General features: G+C 39.0%; 1 protein-coding gene across 2 annotated transcripts in view; it reads left to right on the plus strand.

The window, feature by feature from the left end:
- The window catches only part of Oar1 (octopamine receptor), a 123,172-nt gene that overhangs the window by 83,747 nt on the left and 12,117 nt on the right, over positions 1-27,308 (plus strand). For both annotated transcript variants that reach the window (XM_012691210.4, NM_001098278.1), the window contains 2 exon segments: positions 6,790-6,999; positions 19,263-19,405. In XM_012691210.4, the coding sequence (XP_012546664.1) occupies positions 6,882-6,999; positions 19,263-19,405 (261 nt within the window). In that variant the 5' untranslated portion in view covers positions 6,790-6,881.

Consider the following 27,308-nt stretch of genomic DNA (forward strand, 5'->3'; position numbering starts at 1 on the left):
ACTTTGCACAATAGAATGAATACTGTTGAAATAGGTAGATCGGTAGTATTTACGTACGAGCTCACAACGGAATATCACCACTTTTTTGGGAGGGGGACTTTTCTTTAGGATCGATTAGTCTCGATGCTGATCAACTGGATGAGGATTGTTAAAGCTAGACAACAATGGAAGATGTTAGAGGAAGCCTATGCCAATAGCTACACTGAACTGAGGGACATTCTATGAAATATACCAAAATTAAATCAACAGTCCTAAAATTACAGGATAAAAGGCTCATTGAGTACCGATGTTATTGTTTTATCGACAAAGTTCATGGACACGTATAAATTACGTAGCTGTTTTTAAATAATTAATTTTCTGTCTATATTCGCCGAAATCTGATTGGCGCTATTACAAATGTCGTTATCATTGGCGCAGACAAATCTGTCTACCTTCTTAGTCTGTTTTTAGTGTTACCACTGGATCTCGATGGGTCACTCCGACAATACACAGAGTATCATCAAGTTTTTCTGAAAACTTTTAAACAGCCAATAATTATTAAATCTGAAAATCGTGGTAGGAAACCGTTAAATAATAGTGTTTGTAATTGATTGACTAGTATGAAATAAATACGCCTGTATTTTTTTTTTTAATGAGAATGAAAAATATTCACTTTTATGTGAATTTTATTACAGTTGTAGTTAGTTCAATAGAGAATAATGATAATGCTATTTAAGGTTTTTTTTTGTCAATTACAACTTTTCTTTATTATTGTTTTAAATAATGCATGAAAACATAAAACATATTTCTTTTATAGTTTGCACCAACCCGTGAAAGACCAAGGCACACACGTATTTATTTGCAGAGCAAATTTTAAATTTGTCTCAGAAATGCTAGAATATACAAAAGTAATCGTTAGGTAACTAATTAATTTATTTTACAAAATATGTCTTTTGACGACTTACGACTTTCGCCACCTTAAAGAGGGTATCTGAAGTCACACATGATCATCTGGCCCTAAATTTGTATTCCCTGTACTATGGGAACTAGAGGTTAACAGACTTTGATATGTGCGTTTAAATATTATACACACTACTAGAGGACCCAACAGACGTTGTCTTGCATACACAAAAAATCATATTGTAAAATAAATTGTAAAAAAGTTTTGTAAAAAAAGCGTGAGGTGCTTTTCAGGATATTATCAAAATAACTTCTTCTACTCATATCTGTTCATAAAATATTTATAACTACTGATACCACGCTTTTTTTACAATAAAATCATTTTTTCTTACACTATTTTTAATTCAAATTTATTAAAATTTTTTTTTTTTTTTATTTTCTTTTTTTTTAGTTAGATTTTCTATAAAAGTGTATTATGTTAGTTTTTTTTTTTCAAGCCCCAGTGTGGTCCAGCACGGACCGCGGTCTGGGCGGTCCGTGGAATCATGGTCCAGGCGGCTGGCCGTAAGACCGTCGAGACGATTCTCCCAGTCCTTGTGGACTGGATGAATCGTGACAGAGGATGCCTCACTTTCCGGCTCACGCAGGTGCTCACTGGACATGATTGCTTCGTTGAGTTCCTGCACCGGATCGGAGCCGAGCCGACGGCAGAGTGCCACTATTGTGATTGCGACTTGGACACGGCAGAGCATACGCTCGTCGCCTGCTCCGCATGGGAAGGGTGGCGCCGTGTCCTCGTCGCAAAAATAGGAAACGACTTGTCGTTGCCGAGTGTTGTAGCATTGATGCTCGGCGACGACGAGTCGTGGAAGGCGATGCGCGACTTCTGCGAGTGCACCATCTCTCAGAAGGAGGCAGCGAAGCGCGTGAGAGACGCACAAGCCCGCCGCCGTCGAGTGGGGGCCAGAAAGGCGGATCTCGCCCAAGCCCTGGCCCTCTAAGTGTTTCGGGTCCCCTTCACACGTCGGTCTGGGGACCAGCGAAGGGGGCCTAAGAAGACGACGTGCAAGCTGCTCTGCATGCGTTTTATGCAAGAGCATCCGGGTGATGGAAGGCCGGCTATCCTCGACCCACGCTGGTTCTGACCCAGCGGGGTATTCCGTAGGATAACCCATTCTAACCGGCGCCATCTAGGCGGGCTCCGGATAGCCTGCCGGTCCGGCGTCCCAAGAGGGAGGGTGATGGAAGAGATGTGCTCCGCACTAAACGCTTCACTTTCCTCCCTTTGCCTTTTCATGAGTTCTGTCTCATGCGAGGTTCGGACGCGGGTTGTTGAGCGACAGGAAGTTTGACATGCCCCGCCCTTTATAACCAGGGGAGGGCAGAAGTCCGGCGATTTCTTCCTGACCAACCAAAAAAAAAAGTTCAAAGATTCAAAGATTCCGTTACATGCATACGTCTGAAGCTAATAAAAGCGTATTAAAATATTTACTGATGCATCACGCTATTCTTCTGACGGTAACTACTTACGAAGAAGCAGTACTGGCGGTCGACATTCAAGCAACAGAACAGGTACGGGAAAATAGGTTTGTGGCATGATTTCTGTGCGTGGGGAGACAAGAAAGACAACGTACCAAGCCACGTGAGCTCAATTTGTTCGGCTACCAGCAATTCTGCACAATTTCATTTTGTCACGCAATGCTCTGTCATACTATGATGAATTACTCGTGAACTCAGTACTGAAAAAATGCAGCTTTAGAATCATGTTTTCTTTATTGCTTAGATGGGTGGAATAGCTCACGACCCACCTGGTGTTGAGTGGGATCCCGTACACATCAACTTCAGTCGCAATTTTAACGCAAAATTCTGAATTTTTGCTTAATAATGTGACGCGGGTCTGTGTTTTTAGTCTCCCGTTTCCGATTTTCTCCAACCCCACTAAATTTGCGCTAAAATTTTGCAATATTCCGTCTCTAGAAATTCAGATCAAAATCTCATACGAACCTAAGACTCTTGGTATCACGAATACTTAATAGCATTAAATTAAAAACACCGAAAACCGTCTTGAAAGTACATAAAATAATTTTCTTATAACATTTTTTCATTGCTTCAGGCATTGTTTGTTCTAATATTAATGAGTACTAAAGTTATTTTCATAACATAGTAAGTAAAAATAAGGTCTGTACTAAAATAAAGTTTTCTTTCGACGGTCGTGTGCTGAACCAGTTTCATGTTATTCTAATTATATATTTTGCGTCAATATTTGCAATCGTTCGGCAGATTGTCCCTTTTATTTTCTATCTTATCTCGATATCCTGATATGAATACTACTGCCTAATTTGAAACCTAAGATTCTAGTCTCAATAGCGTTATCTAGACAAATATTTGTTTTGCTGAAAAAATAAGCAAGATTGTGATACCAGAGTCGTGCTTATAAAATGTCCTACTATCAGTACTTAAATAAAAACTAGTAGGTAATTTAAGCGTATTTTTTTGTTGCTAAAAATGGTTTCTCTAATAGCTATTACGTACCAAAGTCCGTAATTTTCACAACGCCGAATATCGTAACCGATTTTCAGTAATGAGATTGGAGTTCGCATGGCTGCTTTTCTGCAGAAATTGGAAGCACACAAATAGCTGAAGAAAATTTTTGTTATGATATTTTTTATAAATTTTAAACTTTAAATAGCTCTCCTGTAGAATTCGTTATTATTTTATAACGATCTGCTATTTATTTATAACGATACGCTATTTATTCATAACGATAAGCTTTTTATATATAGTTCCGCTGCTATTGATTTTCGTTTTCGTTAGACGAACATTTGAAGTCGTCGTGGCCTAAAAGATAAGACGTCCGGTGCATTCGTATCGAGCGATGCACCGGTGTTCGAATCTCGCTGGCGGGTACCAATTTTTCTAATGAAATACGTACTCAACAAATGTTCACGATTGACTTCCACGGTGAAGGAATAACATTGTGCAATAAAAATCAAACCCACAAAATTATAATTTGCGTAATTACTGGTGGTAGGAACTCTTGTGAGTCCGCACGGGTAGGTACCACCGCCCCGCCTATTTCTGCCGTGAAGCAGTAATGCGTTTCGGTTTGAAGGGTGGGGCGGCCGTTGTGACTATACTGAGACCTTACAACTATATCTCAAGGTGTGTGGCGCATTTACGTTGTAGATGTCTATGGGCTCCAGTAACCACTTAACACCAGGTGGGCTGTGAGCTCGTCCACACATCTAAGCAATAAAAATAAAATAAAAAAGAATTGAAAAAATGTCTCTTAAGCCATTTTAACTTCTGTAGAATTGCAAAAATACCTCTTAAACCATTTGTCAACTTGTCTCTTTAGCCTTTCGCCCCTCGATATGCTGTGCTATAGATCAAAATTAAAAACAACAACCCACGTATAACCCTCGACACAGTTTCAAGCATGAGCCGTGTACTATTTTATAAATGTCAGTAAGCAATCATTAGCTGCTAAAAATAGACCACATCGATTGCTGCGATTTGATTCTGTGCTGCTGTCAATTCGCGAAACGAAACTCCTCGGAATTCTCAAATGAAATTGAATCTTAGAGACCGTATGGAATGTTTTATTAAAAGGGACCTTTGATGCTAAAATAGAAATAGGAGAACCAAATGAGAAATAAGTTTTTAATGACATTGCTTGAGATAGAGCGATACAGCAAATCAAAGTTCTTGGTCTTCTTAAGCATTTGCTGTGGAAGCACATCATCCTTATTTTTAAAACACAAACTCTGTTATTTATCTGATTTATTAATTCGTTAGCCCTTCATGGAACGAGCTATATTTAAGATAGGGATCTTTAGTAGGGTGTGCTGCAAATCTGACCGTGGAAAATTAATCAAAAGCTCTGCTTCAAAGCAGTTCCAATGTAGTAGGTATTCTTTTTTAAGATAAGATAAGATTTTTCAAACCGAAAATATTCTCAGCTGTTCAATTAAGTGCACGTTGTGAAAGTGGCTGCTTCAGTGGAATGGTATTCTTGACCATTATTGATTTATGTTATTCGTATCTTAGCACTGGTTTTTGTAACTTTTTTTTTGCTTAGATGGGTGGACGAGCTTACGATCCACCTGGTGTTAAGTGGTTACCGGATCCCATAAATATATACAACGTAAATGCCCACCTTGAGATATAAGTTCTATGGTCTCAGTTTTTACAGCACAACGGCTGCTCCACTCTTCAAGCCGAAAAGCATTACTGCTTCACGTCAGAAATAGGCAAGGTGGTGGTACCTAGCCGTGCAGACTCACAAAACGTCCTACTACCAATATGTTTGATAGGACAACGAGCATTCATTGTTTATTAGAATAACTAGTTAATATCCGATGGACTGCTTTAGCACACATAAAGACGCTTTGAAACTAGAGGCGGACGTCTCTATTCTATTTGATATTCGCAGTTCCATCTTTCAAATTGAAACACCAAAACTACTCCGAAACAGAAGTAGGTATGACGGTTGTATTTTATAACCTAATAAATATAAAATAATTGGGGTTTCGGAGAAACAATTAAACCTATATTTACGGTTGATGATTTTAGACGACGATTGTCGTTTATCTAACACTAACTGGGGTACCTTTATCGCGAAGACGAATGAGTCAAACAAACTGCCTGACCTCAAGACACTATCAGTTCGTTCTGTGTGAAATGAAACGTAAAAGTCTAGTAATAATTTTATAAAAAAACATAGTCACCATAACTTGCTGTATCTAAAGTATTCAATACGCCGAAATAATATAATATAATATAATAATATGTCGGCATAACATCTCTTTTTAATTAACTAAAAATAGTTCACATTAACTGTTTAATAAATTTTACGCATGTCAAACTGTTTAAGACGGTATTCAAGTGAATTCATGACTAAGTTACCACCACTTTCTACTGTAAATTCGTTGACTATGGTCGCACAAAACATTCCGACTCGAGCAGACGACAGAGGTGGAGCTCTCTGTTTTTATCGCTGTACACTTAGAATGCAATAAATGGAATGCATTGGAAAAGTCAGTCCTAATTACCCTCACTATGGAAGGCAATGATAATGATGAAGAGAATGGCGTCAGTAACTTCGTCAGTGACTTCGTCACATTAAAAACACCATAGAATCAGCCTCCTCCATCATATAAATTTAGTTATAATACAGGCTCCGAATATGTTTTTGTCCCATTCGGTGTCGAGGCCTTGGGTCCGTGGGGTCTTAGCACTATAAATAAGGCATTTTAACGAAATAGCAAAAAGGTTAGACGACATCACAGGAGACCGAAGAGCTGGGAGCTACCTTGGACAAAGAATTAGTCTAGCTATTCAAAGAGGGAACGCTGCCAGAACCTAGCCTAAAGGGATTCCTTTTAATAATAATATATTTTAGTTTGTTGCAAATGATGCGACAAAAAAAAAATCAGCAGCGTAACGACAAGTTCTTTTATTTGTGCGAGAAGCGAGTGTAGAAATGGCTGGCAAGGCTTGTTTTATTAACACTACCCCCCCTTCGTTGGCTTTGGCTAGTGGCGGTGGCGGAAGGGGGCGTGTTAACATGGATTGGCGGCATGGCTGGCAGCAGGGTATGGCAGCCCAGGAATGGGAGAAGAGGAAGACCCCTGTCTTCTTCTTCTCCCTGTTCTTCTCTGGAGGCGCCGGAGTCCGAAATAACCCGGTCTCTTACCCCCCTCGACCGGGTATCCGTAAATGGATTCCCCAGCGTTAAAAAAAAAAGGGTATGGCAGCTGACGTCACGTCTGTTACAAGTTATTACATTATTAATCTCTTTTTTAAGGTTTTTAGTTTTAGTTCATTGTTAGTGTTTATATCTAAAGCAATGTAATTTACTTTAGTTATAAATATAAAATAAAAGTTTGAATGTCCGTTTTGTTTCAGGGTGCTGGTGCAAAATGTGTCTGGTGCGGTGACTCGTAGCGGGCGATGCGACGCGCGGCGAGACGCGCGCTGCGGCGGGCGAGGCGCGTAATATGCGCTCGCTGAACGAGTCGGCCTGTGAGGCGTTGCTCGAGGACGTGCGCTGGGACGAGCCCACCAGCCTCGTGAGCCTCGCCGTGCTCGCGCTCATCGACGTACTCGTGATCGCCGGTGAGTCTTCGAACAGAAGTAAGACGTTTAAGAAAAAATTGTGCACGTGCAACTCGGTGCACATGGAAGAAGTTAAACTTCTTTTGCGATGTGTAGTATTGTGGTTTTCTTCATTTTTTCATCCTTAAATCAAATTGTCTCTTGTAATAGGGAATGCTGTGTATAAAAGAAATGACCTCTTCACCATTTATCATATTTAATTGTAGTAAAATATATTTTTTTAATCCTTGATTAAAAATCACTGCATAGTATAAAACAAAGTCGCTTTCTCTGTCCCTATATCTGTCTGTCCCTATGTATGCTTAAATCTTTAAAACTACGCAACGGATTTTGATGCAATTTTTTTTAATAGATAGTGATTGAAGAGGAAGGTTTATATGTATAATAACATCCATTAAATAGTGGAGAAATCAATAATAAATTAGTTTCCGAAGCGAAGCGGGGCGGGTCGCTAGTAAAATATAAGATAGTTATTAAGTTACAGTCATCTACACGAGCAATGAGAAATTAATAACAAGCCATCTAGTAGCTGACGCCCGTAAATAGAATGTGCATAAAAGAAATTTCCCTGTCAAAGCCGAGTGGTTCGCGAGACGCTCTGTCTATTTTCTCATCTCGCTTGTCCTAAATTGTATCTCTTCCCTATAGCCGTAACGAATATGTCGCGAGTTAAATTTTACTCTCAGCGCGCTTAAAGAAGTTGCACTTCAAAAATGCTTTAAATCAATTCGTGTGAAAAAAATTTTTTGGTTAAGATTGCAGTTTTCGATAAATTATTTTAAAAAGTGTGTGTGTCCGCTCCGACGCACGACTGGAGTTTACTGGATATAAAAAATTAAACGAAACAATACGAGAAATAGTTCTATATTACGACAACACGATACACTACAGATTATTAACAAATTAACGAGACACAAAACAAACGACTAACAAATATATGAAAATACAATAATGAGAGAAACGCGCGATCAGTACGAGGCTTTGTGGCGGACTGCCGGCGCAGCAGCCCGGCGTCACCTGCGATAACGCATTTCGTGTGACATGCGCAATCAGGCGCATAACGCATTTCGTGTGACATGCTAGTACGATTTTGGTCCCCATAATTTTCATACCCCGGGCCTATATATGTAAATCGATTCTAAAGGAGTAAACTCCAAAAAGTTTTAACATTTATATCACACGTTCTAAATCTATCACAATGTAATATTTTATTCGAAAAGTTCGGATCACAGTTATCATAATCTATGCTTTTAATATTCAGATATATTTTTTTATGTTGTTATTTATACCTGAGCTCAATGATTATATTATATTTGAAATAGGCAGGATAGTGATATATTCTCATGCGAAGATACAAAAATTACTAAGTTCACTGTTTCCCGTTCAGGATTGAACCAACATATAACTTCGGCCACTTCGTTATTGTAACTATAGCGCTTAATTTGATTTCCTCTAAGTGATACTGCGAGACTACGGCGTAACACGTGCTACGGAGCTACGGGGCTACGCCTCTACACTAATGTAATTGCAGCTCTATATTACTGCAGCTTAAATTTCACTAAGTGCAAGTTTTGAATTCGGCATAAGTGTTCGCGTTTTACATTAAATATTCGGTGTTAATTTAAGGGTACTTTTAAGGACAATTTTCTCTTCCCAGTTGAACAGAGGAGCTTAAAGTGTGGGGCTACCTGAAGCTCACGCTATGACTTAATGCCTATGCTCATGTTAGATAATTAATGCAGTACCGATGGTTGGATGAGTAGAAAGAAATATTAAGAAGGAGGTTTCAGCCCATTGTTAATATTTCGAAGACTTGCGCTCTGATTTCAATGATAGAGTATCAGACACAGCCATCAAGTCTACGTCCGTCTCAAGACGTTCTAACGGTAATATATTACTAATTGGTGTAATTAATTAAAACAACTTTTACGATTTCATCTCGCATTTTTATTGTCCTTATAATATTTCCTAATTTTCAGATACTTTTTTTATGGTTGCGAAAGACTATGGCGTCATCAGTCGAGATTTGAATGTTTTGCCAAATACCCTCAACATTTCGAAAAAAATACTTCTAGACTATTATGTTTAATTTCACACAGAAAAAACTAATCGTATTTTGAGTTCTGGCGGTTTGTTACACTCTGGTATTCGCCTTCACGACAAAAGTATCCAAGGTGTTATATATAATGACAATAAAAAACGGGAGATTAAATCGTAAAACTTGTTTTTTACTGTATCTACGTCTCGCGCAAACCGTAAAAAATAATATATCTTGCACTATTACGTCTTATGTGACGATCGCGTGATTCATACAAAATATATTACATACGTTCACAAAAGAAGTCTGTGATATATATTTAAATATATTAGATATTTAATTCATGTCACATGAGTCAGTTCTATAACGCTCAACTAAAAGAATATTAATAAATAAAAACATTTTATTTTTATTTTTAACGCTTTTGTAGGCAGAGGAGAATACGGCCCGCCTGATGGTAAGTTGTTACCGTCGCTCATAGACATCAGTAATACCAGGGGCATAGCCAATTCGCTGCCTACCGTTATCAAAACTAGCCTTAGGAATAAACTGAGAAATCATTTTCATGTATGCAAATATATTCTGAAATGCGAATCTATTCTAAAATAGAACATAAAAATCATTTTCACGTCCATAAAAATATCCGAATGGAAATCGGATATTCAGGTATTTTCTTTGTAAATATTTTCCGTAAAAATATTCCAAATCTTATAACACCTTTAGCATCGTAGATAAGCCGTTTTACTCTGGAAATTATCTGACACGGTATCGACGCTCCGCATTGTGTCCGTATTGTGTTGTTACATTTTTTTTTTGAGAAATACTTAAATTTGTGCTTTTTTTTTATTGCTTAGATGGATGGACGAGCTCACAGCCCACCTGGTGTTAAGCGGTTACTGGAGCCCATAGACATCTACAACGTAAATGCGCCATCCACCTTGAGATATAAGATATAATTTTCAGGAAATCTACAGATTGGCCCGGCGGGTGATGTTTGTGAAGTTTCATAGCTATCGGATTAAAATTCAAATCAAAGATCCACCAGTAAAGCGGTCCGGGTTCGACTAGTAACATTTTAAAGAAATTAATCTCTGCAGCTTTTTTTTTGTTGCTTAGGTGAGTGGACGAGCTCACAGCCCACCTGGTGTTAAGTGGTTACTGGAGCCCATAGACATCTACAACGTAAATGCGCCATCCACCTTGAGATATAAGTCCTAAGGTCTCAGTATACTTACAACGGCTACCCCACCCTTCGAACCGAAACGCATTACTGCTTCACGGCGGAAATAGGCGGGGTGGTGGTACCTACCCGTGCGGACTCACAAGATGTCCTACCACCAGTGATTACACAAATTATAATTTTGCGGGTTTGGTTTTTATTACACGGTGCTATTCCTTCACCGTGGAAGTCAGTCGTGAACATTTGTTGAGTACGTATTTCATTAGAAAAATTGGTACCCGCCCGCGGGATTCGATCACCGGTGCATCGCTACATACGAATGCAACGGACGTCTTATCCTTTAGGCCACGACGACTTCAAAAGACCTTAACCTGAAGTATATTAATTACCGGTAGCTGAATCCGTACGGATTGGTATGAAAGCTCGTAGCTGGGTGAAGATGACGTGTGACCTTGCGTGCTTGTTCACACAAAGCTCTCGTGAATCAGTCTACTAAATCTTACTAAAATATCACACAACCAAGATCATACGTGATCCTTCAGCAATTTATATAAATGTTACTTATTGTCCGCTTCCACAATGGAGGCTGTTCTTAGAGGGTTTTTTTTTATCAAGGATCTTCAACGCACAAGGGACTTACAAAGAAAACATAACGGTGGGTAATAAATAAATCACAGTATACGCGTATACGCTGGAGAGATTTCGCCCTAGAAAAAATGTTCTACTGAATGTTTCGAATCATTTTTAAGTCGAAAAAAATCTGATTTGTTTTTTTTATTTCTTAGATGGGCGGACGAGCTCACAGCCCACCTTAAGTGGTTACTGGAGCCTATAGACATCTATAACGTAAATGCACCACCCACCTTGAGATATAAGTTCTAAGGTCTTAGTATAGTTACAACGGCTACCCCGCCCTTCAAATCGAAACGCATTACTGCTTCACGGCAGAAATAGGCAGGGCGGTGGTACCTATCCGTGCGGACTCACACGAGGTCCTACCAGCGCTAAAAAATTATTCAAATAGCTCTATTTATTAATGAATCAAATATCGTCAGAGCAGTTTATCTATAGCCAGTTTTCAAAGATAATTTTTACTACGTACCACGGAATAATTTCCTCGTTTTATTCATTCTGGAATACTGTAACATGCTCACTTTCAATAATCGTTTAAAAAAAGCTTCTCAGTAGACAATGGCAGTACCAATAGATGGACCCCACGTATACCTGTCATCGACAGCAATGAAAAAAACAACATAAAGAACTTGCTAATTTCAGCATTTCTATATAGTGCCTATGTTCATAGTCATGGCACGGCGGGATGGATGTAATGTGCTCTGCGTCAACCCTGTCCCGCCATCTCAATAGCCCCAACTGGGCTCTGGCCCGGTCCGAGGTAGGGCGCCGGTTGTGAGCGGCAGGAGTTTTTAGTGAGGTTCAACTCCCACATACCCCACCTACCGCACGAGTGGGGATCCGGCGATTTTCTCCTATGGAAAAAAATGTTCCTGGTCATAATTTTGTATTATGAGCCCGTATGTGATGTGGATATATTATCTGATATGCCCTGAATACATCAACACGTCTAGAGCAGTTGAAATTCGAAATATTTATTTTAACTTTAATTACATCAAAACATTTTGTTTCCAAAAAAAGATAAACGGCACATAACCGCTTCGAGAAATTAGCAATATTTGAATAATAAAGATTTTTTTTGAAGCGAGTCTTATCACTATAATTTACATTATTATTACATTTTTTATTGCTTAGATTGGTGGATGAGCTCACAGCCCACCTGGTGGCAGGCCACCCACCTTGACATATAAGTTCTAAGGTCTCAAGTATAGTTACAACGGCCACCCTTCAAACCGAAACGTATTACTGCTTCACGGCAGAAATATGCAGGCTGGTGGTACCTACCCGCGCGGACTCACAAGAAGTCCTACCACCAGTTACATAATATAATATTGCAAGACTTAAAAATATCGCAAGATCTTTCCCGATATTACTTTATCAACAATCAAGAAGCTCGTCTGATAATACTTAACAATAAAACAAATAACGCAACGCCCGCTTTGTAGAGCGTCCAACAGAAGACGGACGTCCCCGTTTCTAACGAAGAACTTCCATAACTCTTGACAACTTTTATTTGGATTTGTCAAACTTTCTTATCGATCACGCGAGCTGTCCGCTTCGAATTGAGTACCCTTATTAGTTAACGTGTGCGGGGAAGCCAGAGAGATTCAGGGCAACTATCGTCTATTACTTCCATTGCTTCTGTCTAGAAAAATGAATAAACAACTTTCAGGATAGTTTTATTGAAGTGAAAACTTCTTTAGAATCGTTGTGATTTCAAACCGGATGCAACGGAAAAAACGACAGGTAAGAGACACAAATACAAAAATGTGTAGGATGAAGCCAGCAAAGAGTGAGACAGAAATATACATACTATTTAATACAGCGCCATCTGTGAGATTTTTTTAATACAGCGCCATCTGTGAGATTTTTTAATACTAACGTGTGTATAAAAGCTCTTGTAGTGAATTTTAATTTAGGATTATACGTGAAATTAAAATATCAATTCACAGAGGGCGCTACCTTACAATTATTTACTAATGACAAAATTTTACATATACTTAAGACGTTTAGGATAATTGTATTTTAATTTAGGAAGGTTTCACTTCTACCACGTGTGAATTGCACACATGTATTTTTTCTATCGCTGTGATAATTATTCTATGTGATACAGAATTCTCCTTTAATATTCATCATCGGAAAATAGTTTATTTAATTGCAATAATCTGCACTATATTTCCAAAATGATTTTTGTTACGCACTATCTGAAATGAGTCTACTGGTAGTAGGACCTCTTCTGAGTCCGCACGGGTAGGTACCACCACCTTGCCGTGAAGCAGTAATGCGTTTCGGTTTGAAGGGTGGGGCAGCCGATCGAACTATACATATTGAGAACTTAGAACTCATATCTCAAGGTAGGGCGGTATTTACATTGTAAATGTCTATGAGTTCCGGTAACCACTTAAGATCAGGAGAGCCGTGAGCTCGTCCACTCATCCAAGCACTAAAAAAAGAGCTCCCCTTAGTGGTTCCTCAGTGCCATAGTTTATAATTATTCTGGTTCTTCTGGTAATAATTCTGAAGCTGAGACGCTCTCGCAGTTCACCCAGTCCGCGAGGACCGATGGCTTCGTTAAGCGCTGTGACCGTGCTTTCAGCGTGGACTGCTGAGATCGGAGCCTCCACGATCTAATTGCTCTTTCGCCGGAACCTGGCTCCCCTGTCGCGGAGTTGGCATTGCCATCCATAATTGGTGGCGAGCGCTTCCGCCCTTAGGTCCCAGAGAGGCATCCTGGTGAGAACGCACGCCGCCTCGAAGCAGAAAATAAAGGTGAACCTACCCTTTAAATTCCATACTGGTTCGCAAATGTATAGAAGGACAACACAGTGTAGACTCAAAATTTCCCTTTACAACAAATTTTACGACATAAGCAAAAAGTCATGACGTTTTGAAAGCAACATTTATTACAATAAGTAAGAAGTTTTCCGCACAAAAACCTAACTTACCTCTCAAATTATTATAATATTTAATCCAAATCCATCTTGATTCGACAACAATGAAAAAAATAACAAAAGAGCCCTCGGCCAATAAAATCCCCTGCCAATATTTAACAAGGGTCCTATTCATGGTCCGAACTCCTTATTTATTCGGAAGTTTTTCAATATTTTCCCAGAGTTGTCAACGGCAGCTGCCTTTGCATTACTTTTAGCGAAGCAGCCGACTTCGGTCTTTGAACTTGTGGAAGAAATTGACGTGTTCTGAGGTGTATTTGATTCTGCGGACATGAGATGACAGTTGACAATAAATTTAAGGAAACTTTAGGTATTATTAGATTTTTGAAATCGCATAGATTAAGAGTAATTTAAGACTGGCGTTTTTAATACCACTTAGAAGTTGTGCAATGAAGTTTTCGCTTATAACTAGTAATTGCTTATTAGCAAATCGGAGGTTAGAGATTCTTGGACCATCAATCGGTATATCGTCTATGTAATCTTTAAGAATTACCCTCGTAATGCTTCTTCCTGCAAAGACGGTTATCTCAAAGACCTGTTAAAATATAACCTATCATTTTTGTAAAACTTTAAGATTCACCAATAATGGCCTCTCAACAAAAGAAAACACTCCTTCGGGAGATCCTCAAGCGACTATTCCAAAAATCTTCCCGACCCGAAACTTTGCTAAGCAAAAATTCAAACCTTAACAACTTTCCCATTACATCGGAAAACTAAGCGGACACGTCTGCGTTAAAAGTTTATCACGTATACTGGGTATCGATTAAAATCACCTACGTTCTTGTTAACTCTCTCAAAAAACACTCGAAAGAGTTCGGGGCCTATGTGCTTAGAATAATTCAACGTATCTTTGCACGAGTTTCTCCTTTCAGTACGTAGTCTATTTTATAGTATCCTTGGAGCACGTCGGTAGCAAGTGTATAGAATTGGGTATGGCAATTTCGTGACATTCGACAATGTCTTCAAAATATAAATATGTTTATATGTAAAAGGTATGATGCATTTTTACTAGATGCAGCCTCGTTTCTGTATATGATGATTGCTGACAATCTTGCTTGCATGCTGACTTCTGGTCGGTTGGCATCAGCTATTCATGATATAATAATATCTAGTCTAAAACCGACTGGTGCAAGAGAACCACTTCTAAGAACCTCAATAAACTAGTAGACCTAAAGTTTTTCTTCTTTTTTTAGTATTGCTTCGATGGGTGATCGCATGATCTATCTTATTTTTAATGTTTATTGGAGCCGTAAGCAAATATCGCCACTCACCTTGGAACATGAAGTCCAATTTCCTTTGAATAACGGCTGTACCTTAATTCGAACCGAAACTCATGACTGCTTCGAAGTGATACCTGAGAGGAGTACGGGCTTATACTAGCACCAATAACTATGCAAGTAATCTTCATTCGCTGATCTAAATATTGTTACGCGCTTGGGTTCGGGATAAATAAAAGTTCTACCGGAGTAAAACTTAAAACTGTATTCAACACTTAGAACACTTAAAACACTCAACAAAACACTTTAAAACTCTCAATTCGTTTCTTCCGCTTCGCTTCGAGTAGTTCCGATTACTAACTGACTGCGTGCCATCTCTGCAACGCTTTCATAGCCGATACCACATCCCTAGAATTATCGAGAATATTCCACACATTTCTAGTATTGTGTTTTCGCTATCTGACAACAGATGGCGTTGTACTTCTCCAACGTTCTAGATACTAATAGATCGTTCGATATTCGTTCGACAATTTGGCGATAGATAGCGTTACTCTTATCGGCGTAACAATATACTTAATACCTTGTGGTTAGTTCATAGCTTATGAACGATAATTTAAAAAACACTAGGGGATAAAGAAGTTTTCCCTGTGTGACTTAGTTGGATTTTATTGTATGTGTGACTAGAAGGCTGTAGAGCCTTAGTCCGTTCAAATCTGAAATATTCCGCATACTCTCCTCAGTCCATAAGTAAAAAAGCCCGGCGATTTCCTTCTTACCTAAATAATGAATTTTCGAACGCTCTTAATTATCATGTTTCACCAGTCGCATCTCAATTGGCTATAAATAAATTATTCACGCTTTTCTTTGTTTTATATGAATAAAGAAAGAACATTTATTTATTAAGCACGTTGTGTACAAGCCCAGGACTGTTCATTAGCGGGAACCTACAAAGATACCGTACAAGGAGGAGCTTCATAAAAACAAAACAAAAGCAGGCAATTAAGTCCCGAATAAGAATACACGAGACGCGGAATTAACTTGTGTTAATGTAATAAATGTGTGCAGAAAATGTCTCACCAAAAAATATGTTTTTCCTAATTCCATTCTAGGCTGGTAATAAAAAGGTGATTATAATTTACTAGCGACCCGCCCTCGCTTCGCTTCGGAAACATTAAAACATACATGAAACCAAAAAAAAAAATATATAAAAAAATTAAAAAAAGTAGCCTATGTTCATCAGGGACAATGTCGGCTTCTAATGGAAAAAGAATTTTTCAAATCGGTCCAGTAGTTTCGGAGCCTATTCGAAACAAACAAACAAACAAATCTTTCCTCTTTATAATATTAAGTATAGATATGTATTTATTAGTGATCGCCCAGTGGTCGAAATTGGACCATAATTTCATTTAAATTGTAAGTTTGAATGTTATTAAGGTTATATTGTCAAAGACTATAATTATGCTTCTATAATCACAAATGTCGCCAAAGCTTCACTATATAAAAATAATATTAAGGGCAAACAATATTACTCTATTCTCAATTAGATCACAGATTAACAATAAACAAGAGTATATATGCGTGTGTGTGTCAAATACATGGTAGTGTATGTAATGTTTTACTGATTTAATGTATTAATATATGGATTATTCGGAAAACGTTCTCACGGCTTATCCATTGTTAACTGGGCTTGGTCACCTATGAGGCGCAAATTCGAGCTTTAGTTTGGGATAAATAATCACAGTTATTGCTCGAGGTGAATGACGGGCTCGCGGTTCTCCTGGTGTTAAGCGTTTATCAGAGCCTATAAGCATCTTCATTGTGGCAGTATTCCTACCTACGTAACCTCTTAGGATAATATATATTGAGATCTATCTGCGGCATTTGAGCAGATGCATCGTCGCATCGCTCGATATGATTAAACCGACCCTCTTATGCTCTATGCCACGCCGACTTCAAGGTATATATGATCCTAGTTGAGCGCCTTGTGGTGCAGAGCATGATAGAGGTTACAAGACTGCGCGGCAGATCACCGTTACGATGGACCTACCAAATAAAGACAGCTCTAAACGGTCTCGTCAACTTTGTTTTCCTACCTATGCTGATAGCCTTGAGAGGCTATGTCAGCGTTGCCGGACGAGTAGGTGAGCTCACGGGGCTCAAATCTGGCGAAGTTGCTAAGACTACAAGCAAGCCTAGCAAGACCAGTGCTTCGCAGAATCTACCACCGGATCGGAAACGCGACACACTGAGAAGATCCGGCGAGAAACTCAGTGGGATGTGTCTGTTATTTTACTCGCCGAACCCTTCGTCGCAAGCAAAAGGTTTGACGAGAACGATGACCGGGTTTCTCGTCACGAGTGCACAAGAAGGGCTGCGGTACGCGAGGAATTACGACGTCTTCTGAAACGCACCATCACCCGAAATGATGACTACGACCACTCTACCAAGAGGTCATACAACTGAGAAGAAGAAGAATGATCCTACTGCAAATCGTTTTCTGTATGATTTCGGAAATACCCTTGAAATTTTTCATAAAATCATTGAAAAACCACTCCACTATTTTTATACAATGGAACATAAAAGGAACAATACAAAAAAAAAGCGTTGATTGTTCTCGCAGTCAAAATATTGGAAACACTAAAAAATAAAAAAAATAAAAAAATAGACGTCGTATTCAAAACGTGGAAAAAATTCGGTTTGAATCGCAATAAACCCGTTAACGAGTTCGGGTCGATGCGGTCCCGGCGACAATTATAATGGTTATATTTTTATTGTGACCAATTTTACCGGAAATTCGGAATATTTTTGACGATTGCAAAGGAAGGGAGCCCTTGAGCATCGATCAAAATAAATCGCGACTTGTTCATTGTGAGAACTCTAAATAACAGAACAGATACTTAATAATTTGTTTGTATAGGCGTTAGGCTAGGTCGTACTTAAGTGGATTTTAAAAGAACCACTCCTGCCCTTCTGTCATTCTGCCATTCACCTGGGTTTGGTGCAAAATGTTTTTTCCTTCCATACTCTTCTATCATATACCATTTCTTCGCTCACTCTCTTACACATATCGTCTTTCACGCAATCCATCTTTTTTTTCTTAGGTCTGCCTCTTCCTCTGCCTCCGACTATTTCTTTTATATTTCTATTAAAATAAACACAGTTTCCTTTTTTTTAAAACAGCTCCTGGACCCACCCCGCAACAGTACCGCCATTGAACTATACAACTAAATAATTAAGACATAGACCTCTTTTTTCTCCGTGCAGGGCTTTGAAACCCCTGCGAGTTATCCGCGCCTAGAGGGCACGTGGGCTATGTAAGACTCGACGGTTTGTTGGGAGCTAACCGCGGAGTCACTTAGCCCTCATGTCTCAAAGTGAGCGGCATTCAATTTGTGATGCGTCAGAGTTCTTGCAACAGCTTGACCTGGTGTCAAGACGGTAAAATCGTTCAAATATAAAGGTGCACTGAATTCACGTTCCGAATCTTACTCTTAGAGAATCGTCCCGGTCATCGTTTTCGTCGAACGCGTCGCTTGCGACGAGGGGCTCGGCGAGTAAATTAACCCACAGACAGCCCACTGAGTTTCTCACTGGATCTTCTCAGTGGGTCGCGATTTCGATCCGGTGGTAAATTCTGCGAAGCACGACTCTTGCGTAGGGTTTTTGTTAGCAACATCGTCAGGCTTGAGCCCCGTGAGCTCACCTACTAGCCCGGCGACCCTGACATGGTTTCTCTAGACCATCAGCTTAGGTAGGAAAAAAAGAGAATCGTCGAGTGGCTATTCGCTGTATCGTTAAAAAAAATGGTAGACACATAGTCAGGGAGTCATGGTACAGGGAGTCGCTATTGCTGCCCTATACTGAAGCACTGGAATGAAGTCCATATTGGCTCAAGACCAGCCATAGTCAATGTAAAATAAATAAAATCTACTACTTTTTTAAGATTTCGTATCACTAACACTTGATATGAAATTTAATTCTGAAATAAAATTTATTATTATTATAGTGTCATCATCCAGTATAGAAAACATTCACAGCTGACTTCTTAAGTGTTTTTTTTTATTACCCTTGTAGGCAGACGAGCATACAGCCCATCTGATGGTGAGTGGTTACCGTCGTCCATGGACTTCAGCAATGCTAAAGTCAGAACCAAGCCCCTGCCTACCGTTAAGTACTCCCCACAAGCCTTGCTTGAAGAACGACAAGTCATAATTGCTGGTATATAGCTTACGTTTCATTTCCAGGTAACTGTCTCGTTATCGCCGCTGTGCTCTGCTCGTCGAAGCTACGCAGCGTCACGAATCTGTTTATCGTGTCGCTAGCCGTCGCCGACTTGCTGGTGGGAGTCGCTGTACTGCCGTTCTCTGCGACGCGGGAAGTATTTGAGGTAAAATTTTAATATTCATGCTGCGTGCGTCAAAGATATTCGTCCTTTGTATATATGTGTGTTATATATTTGCTTTTGCTATCAAGTATTGAGTCATGGATGAGAGTCGGCATAGACGGCAAAGTTACGGAGTCTAGCTATTGTGGATCTCTTAAAATAGTATTCGTTCTAAAAGCATTGTGAGGGGTTCAGGTATAATCGAATTGTGTGGCGCGACTATACGAAAATCTATAGTATATAATATTATAAAGAGGAAAGATTTGTTTGTTTGTTTGTATTGAATAGGCTCCGAAACTACTGAACCGATTTGAAAAATTATTTCACTGTTTGGAAGCTACACTATTCCCGAGTGACATAGGCTATAAATTTTTTTTAAAAGGTTAGGGATCCTTACTAAAACTCCAATAATGTAACCCAAGGTGTAAAATAATTACCTAAAATATTCTTTACATCGCGTGCCATGCGAAAACTATTGATGATAGAATAAAATAATGTACTACGACTTTGTAGAACACATTATTATTTACAAAAAGTGTTGCAAGAGCATATGCCTAACTATTATAGTTATGTTGCAATAAGTGTTTTTAGTTAAAGACTCGAGCGAATATATTTAAACGTACCATTTGGTAAAAACGTATCTAAGACATTCTCACGAATAATATCCATGATTAACATATATACTATCGAATGTATACATGATTCGGAATTCGCAAAACACAAACACATTAACAGTTTAGCGGTAGGCAGCGGCTTGGCTCTGCCCCTGGCATTGCTGAAGTCCATGGGCGACGGTAACCACTCACCATCAGGTAGGCCGTATGCTCGTCTGCCTAAAAGGGCAATAAAAAAAAAGTAAATTTATTTCATTTAAGCAATCATTAAATTTATTGTTTGTGAAAAATCTACGGATGCCTTATAACTGCTTCCTTCCGAGTCTGGTGCGATGTTTTTTTTTTATTTAAAAGAGAACATTGTCTCTACAATCCCGTTTTTGCAGGTTAGCCGTCGGACCTTTTTTTTTATTATTGCTTAGATGGGCGGACGAGCTCACAGCCCACCTGGTGCTAAGTGGTTAATGGAGCCCATAGATATCTACAACGTAAATGCGCCACCCGCTGAGTTTCTCGCCGGATCTTCACAGCGGGTCACGATTCCGATCCGGTAGTAGATTCGTTCGCGAAGCAGCTGCCCTTGAGCTGTTAGGTCTCCTTCGAAGGCGCTCGGGCAGCTGTTACCAAATCCCACCCCTCCTGGCTGAGCCCTTGCTCGCCCACCTGTCCTGGTAAAACTGAAGAGGCCTCCGGGCCACCACTAATCCCTCATTCATAAAAAGGGACATTGTCTTTAAAAAAATTGACCGGCCAAAAGTCACTCATTAAATAATCCCATTAGTTTCGTGATGTTTGCAATGGATTACCTACGCTACGTTACATCATATACTAACAGCGGACGAGAGACCAGAGCTGAAGGCAATCGACTGCGAAAAATAGTTTGACGTGGTGCAAGTCACAAGGGAAAATTAAAAACTAAAATTTATCTTTTTTTTTTTTTTTTTTATTGCTTAAATCTATGGACGACCTCACGGGCCAACTGGTGTGGAGTGGTTACCGGATCCCATAGACACCTACAACGTAAATGCTGCAACACACTTTGAGATATGAGTTCTAAGGTCTCACTTTTATAGTACAATGGCTGCCCCGCCCTTAAAACCGATACTTTCGTCTGATACATGCGAACAGGTCGTGTTGGCGGCTATTTTGATAGCTTGTAGTGCTATTATTGACCTTAGAAAAGATTTCTATAATAATAGTTCGCACAGCGCACAGCAGATGGCGCACGAATTGTTACAATAAATCATACTATAGAATATATTCAGCGACAGTGATGGCCAGACGTGTTCATAATGAAAATTGAAATTGGTACATTAAAATTTTTGCACCACACAATCTCAATCTATTTTCCGAGTAAAAAAAAACTATCATTTCAGTGGATACGGGGACAGCGTATACGGCTTGTAGGCTAATCATCACTTGAACTTTATGTCAAGGGTGTTATGACCAATCTATTTTTGAGTTTGACTTAGACGTCTTGACGGGCACTTGTGACTTTTGAATTTTGAATGATTACACACCAATCTTCTGAATTGAATTTAACCGCAATTGTATTTTGTAATATAGTCCATAGTTATTTTTTTATTGAATAGAAGGGTAGACAAGCTCATAGCCCACCTGGTGTTAAGTGGTTACTGGAGCCCATAGACATCTACAACGTAAATGCCGCCACCCACCTTGAGATCTGAGCTTTTTTAAGGTCTCTGTATAGTTACAACGGCTACCCCACGGTAGAAATAGGCAGGGTAGTGGTACCGACCCGTGCAGACTCATAAGAGGTCCTAGCACAAGTAATTACGCAAATTATAATTTTTGGGGTTTTATTTTTATTACACGATGTTGTAATTCCTTCACCGTGGAAGACAATCGTGAACATTTGTTGAGTACGTATTTTATTAGAAAAATTCGTACCTGCCCGCCTAGGATTCGAACACCGGTGCATCGCTCAACATGAATGCACCGGACGTCCTATCCTTTAGGCCACGACGACTGGACAAAGCTAAGCGGTATATATATCACACTGCTGGTCTCAATGGATGTACTTTACAAAGCACTGGTCAAATATAGAGTACTTACTGCCTTAGGGCTTGGATTCCCAGCTGAGATCTTATGTTAATAATGCCCACCTGCCACTGACGTTAGTAAAACATATTCACATTATTCTCTTTCCGGCTTGAGAATCAGTCATCTTACGCCTTACGTGTCAACTATTAGTATAAAAAAATAATTCCTACCTGATTGACTATATCATCATTGACTTTTAAATAAAGCCTTGAATCAATACAGAATATTTATTAGTAGAGAAGGTGTATTGCTAGTCACTAAATAAGACTTTGATTTATTGTTCTTTTCAAGATAATAATCCGATATTAGTGTTGTGGAGTGCGTGACTTTATTTGGAACTATAGAGTAATGTGCAACAGTAGGTTCTGTCAAATGATAATTCTTTTTTTTTTATAAACCGAACAAGTGTGATATCCACACGATATTACACACGCTTTCTTAGTATAGAATTATTCTAGTTTTAATATTATATCTGAATATTGATATGTAAAATTTTGGCATATTTTTTTTAATTAATAATAAAGCTTTATTTAATTCCATGCATAGTACAAATTAAACACGATAACAATTGATAACTTATTAACCTATAATTCAACGCTATGACATATCCTTCTTCAAACGAGGCTTGCGGAGTGTACTTTATGGTAGGCAGCGGCTTGGCTCTGCCCCTGGCATTGCTGAGGTCCATGAGCGACGGTGACCACTTACCATCAGGTGGGCCGTATGCTCGTCTGCCTACAAAGGCAATAAAAAAAAATTATTACACTTAGATGAATTTGGTTTCTAATTATAAATTCTATTTTGTAATTAGTTTAATTATTATTTGTTTTAATTATCCATTACCTAATTATTTCATGTATGTACCCCGTTCGGGTAAAAGCCTCCCCCAAACATTTGCACCCAACCGTTACTCAACAGTACCGAATTTCAGTTTACTACCACTGGTTCTCGATGAACTGTGGCGCGCAATCAAAATCGAATTAAAACAGCCCAGTGGCAGAATCAATGCTTTTGACACGATACCACTGACAGGGAAAATTGTTTTGACCCAAAACATTATCGAACGAAACTAGCGCATTGATTACACGGTTTCTGTTCGGAGTCTATGCCGGGTGAAAGTTTACGATCACGAATGAATTCCGACACGCAATTTATTCGTATACATTAATATTTACGGTCGACAAAGGATGAGTTTTCTTTCAGCTCTTTTATCGGTGCGTTGCTGAAGGGATATTTTGTCTTCGTCTGACGTTAGTGTTCGGCCATATGTCTAAATGTGACAAACGTCAGTATGTCAAAGCTATGACTTAAGCACTTTAATTATTTTTTTAAAGGGATTTTATAACATGGTAGCTAAGACCTTTAAGTCATGTCTTATTTTAATTTCTATTCTTATTTTTATGATAAATTATTATTATAATCTGGAGTGAAATGAAATTAAATGAAATGAGATGAGATGGGATGGGATTATATTTCATCCCAGTAATCTCTCATCTCAGTAAAATGGTGGTCATTTACTGAGATTATTTCAGTGGACTTTTTGGAGGATCCCGAGAAGTTACGTCCAGCGACTTTGTTTCATTTTCCCACATTTGTGCATTTTCACAGATATTAAACAGATAATAAACCACCGTTACTACACATTTAAACCTGAAGAAACACTAAATAGACAAAATAAAACCAATCACACAACTTCACTCTTCGGATTCCCGCCAAAAAGTCCGCTATGATTTAAGCACTTTAATTAGATTGAGTAGATTACGGGATCAGCTACAGGTTGTTGTTTTAGTGGCGAAGCGTAACGCCTCTTTTTGATGAAACTTCCTAAGACTAACATTGAGTAGGTACCACCGGTATACTAGTATTACTGGTGGAAGGACCTCTTGTGAGTCCGCGCGGGTAGGTACCATTACCCTGCGTATTTCTGCCGTGAAGCATTAATGCGTTTCAGTTTGAATGGCGGGGCAGCCGTTGTACTATACTGAGACCTTAGAACTCGTATCTCAAGGTGAGTGGCGGCATTTACGTTGTAAATGTCTATGGGCTCCGGTAACCACTAAACACCAGGTTGGGCGTAAACTCGTCCACCCAAAAAAAAATACAATAAGAGTCTATTTGGTACAGAGAAACATGCCTTTTCCCTTACCATTGTTAGCGTCTATAAGTTGAGGTGTTAGCCTGCCATTGTCCATCAAAAATTAAACCAACAAAATCGTAACTTAGTCAATTTAGATTCGAGATGAGGAAGCCGAGATCAAATTTCCTACAACATACTAACTCCGGAAGTAAGTGAGCGTTATATTTAACCCTACTCATGCTGACACGTTATTTCCTTAAAATGGCTTCGCAGCGGACGAGACTAGTACATTCATTGGAACTATTATAGATATGAGCTAACTATATTTATAATGTTTATGCCCTAAAGGTGTAGACGTCAATCACGTAAAGTAGTTGTTCCATTTTTTTCAAATCGAAAGGCGAAGGAATCAAACCATAGAGACTCATCTTTTCTCTTAAATGATATAAGGCCCAGCAGAATCAAATCGATAGAACAATTATTTCACAATAGGTATATAATCGGACGATAGCCTCTTTTTATACATAATATAATGTTCCAATAGTATGGATTTGAAGGTATTGTAGTTTGACAAAAGAACTTGAAGTGATGGCGGGATAGTCTTTTTTTTTTATTGCCCTTGTAGGCAGACGAGCATACGGCCCACCTGATGGTGAGTGGTTACCGTCGCCCATGGACTTCAGCAATGCCAGGGGCAGAGCCAAGCCGCTGCCTACCGCCCCATGGACTTCAGCAATGCCAGGGGCAGAGCCAAGCCACTGCCTACCGCAAAGTCTGGTATATTGCTTGAATCTGGTTTATCATTAATAATCTCTGAATGTTGTATGCCGGGCAATTTAAAAGTATACGATCCAGCCATCTCGTACAATAGTGTGGCGTTAAATAAAATTTTGGTAGCAAATATTTTTAGTTCGTACTGTTATGAGCCTCAGGATAATTAGCTTTTTAAAAAAAATACTTTATATGATTTAGGACGACCGTCTTGGATGAGGAGATGAAGGAGACTGACTCACTGATGCGAATCCGATATAGGTGTGTAACGAAGGGTGTTGAGGTAGCGGGACAGAGTGCATAGTTAGCAAGAAGGAGTGCAACGGGCAGCTATAACAGTACGCATTAAACAAGGGCTAATAAGAATAATTGAACTTTTAATCTATTATTATTTTAGTAACCATAAAACGTAAAACGAACGATATTAAAGTCGTATATCATTTAAATAAATGAGAAATTTTCGGGTGTACCAGATGCGACCAGAAGCTCTGTTGAATTTAATTAATTTTATAATTAAATTGAGAACGGGAAGATTTATAAACAGCGGCATCTTTTGGGTGACTGGTTAATTTAACTTATTTCGGAAAAAAACGGACAAACATTAAATTATTAGACGATTAACGTAATAAATTGGTGGTAGGACCTCTTGTGAGTCCGCGCGGGTAGGTATCACCGCCCTGCCTATTTCTGCCGTGAAGCAGTAATGCGTTTCGGTTTGAAGGGTGGGGCAGCCGTTGTAATTATACTTGAGACCTTAGAACTTATCTCAAGGTGGGTGGCGCATTTACGTCGTAGATGTCTATGGGCTCCAGTAACCACTTAACACCAGGTGGGCTGTGAGCTGGTCCACCCACCTAATAAAATAAAATAAAAATTGTACTGTGAGCTTTCTCGTAATATGCACAATGGGAATGCAGTCGCCCATTTTGAAATTTGAGACTGTTTTTTTTATTCCTACCTATGCTGATAGCTTTGAGAGGCTATTTCAGTTTCGCCTTGACGTGTAGGTGAGCTCACGGGGCTCAAACCGGGAGTGTTGCTAGCACTGACCGTAGCAGGAGCAGTGCTTCGCGGAATCTACCACCGGATCGGAAACGTGACCCACTGAGAATATCCGGCGAGTAACTCAGTGGGTTGTGTCTATGTGAGCTCACCTACCCATCCGGGTGTAGCTGGAATATCCTCTTAGGCTACCAGCGAATAGGCAGACAGAAAAAAAAACAGTATAAAGCGCGAAATTAATCCGTAAAAGAAGCTTTAATCACAAAGTTGCATTGCTGATTAGTGAGCTACAGAGAATCAAAATGTTAATTATTCTGTTTAATTACTTATGTTTAACTTTCTGGGAAAGTTCATCTATACTAATATATAAATCTACAGTGGTTTTTACGGATGATCCGTTATAGCTACTGAACCATGCATCCGATTGACTTGAAACTAGGTATCCATGTAGAATACATGTACTTAATAGATAGGCTAATATTTATATGAGTGTTGGACTCCCTAATAATAATGACAATAAATAATAATGTTAATTTTAAATGCCCAGCGGGGCGGGCGAGTACGGCTAGTATAATAATAAAATTATTAAGTTATTATGTAAAGTCAAAAACTACCGTCATAACTGACTTTTTACCCTTTGGAACAAATTCTCTTCTGCCGTATTTATTAAGCGCTAAAATCAATCTTCCTTTAAAAGACGTTTAGATACAAAATTTACTGCGGCATTACCGCTATCCGTTGGTGAAAAAAATTTACCAAAGTAAAAAATATAAGTCAATATGAACTAAATTTGAACATGAAAAAAATAACATGCGTATAATAAATATTATGTACCCTTATTATTATACTATACTAATATTATAAAGCTGAAGAGTTTGTTTGTTTGAACGCGCTAATCTCAGGAACTACTGGTCCGATTTGAATTATTATTTTAGTGTTAGCCCATTAGCCCATAGCCCATAGCCCATTTATCGAGGAAGGCTATAGACTATATAACATCACGCTAAGATCAATGCGGGCGGAGCACCAATAAAGAATGTTTCAAAACTGGGGTTTTTTCCCTTTTGAGAGCTTCCACTGCGTGCGCTGCGGAAACGGTTAGTTTCGCTAAAGTAATGTATGAGATAATTGTTCCCCTTTAAAAGATCTAAAAAAAAGTCTGCGACAGCATATGCCTATATGTTAAGGTTGGCTCCCTATAACGCTTTTTATGCTAACCAAATTTGGAATAAAATAAAGCATTATTTGTGAACTATTCCACGCGGACGAAGTCGCGGGCAAAAGCTAGTATCTCTATAATATTCAGCCGCAAGCCGACCGGTCATTTTAATACGCAAATTCATATTTATTCTACAAGAGAGTAAAGAATTTAAGCAAA

The sequence above is a fragment of the Bombyx mori genome, chromosome 26 (assembly GCF_030269925.1).
Source record: "Bombyx mori chromosome 26, ASM3026992v2".
NCBI lineage: Eukaryota > Metazoa > Arthropoda > Insecta > Lepidoptera > Bombycidae > Bombyx > Bombyx mori.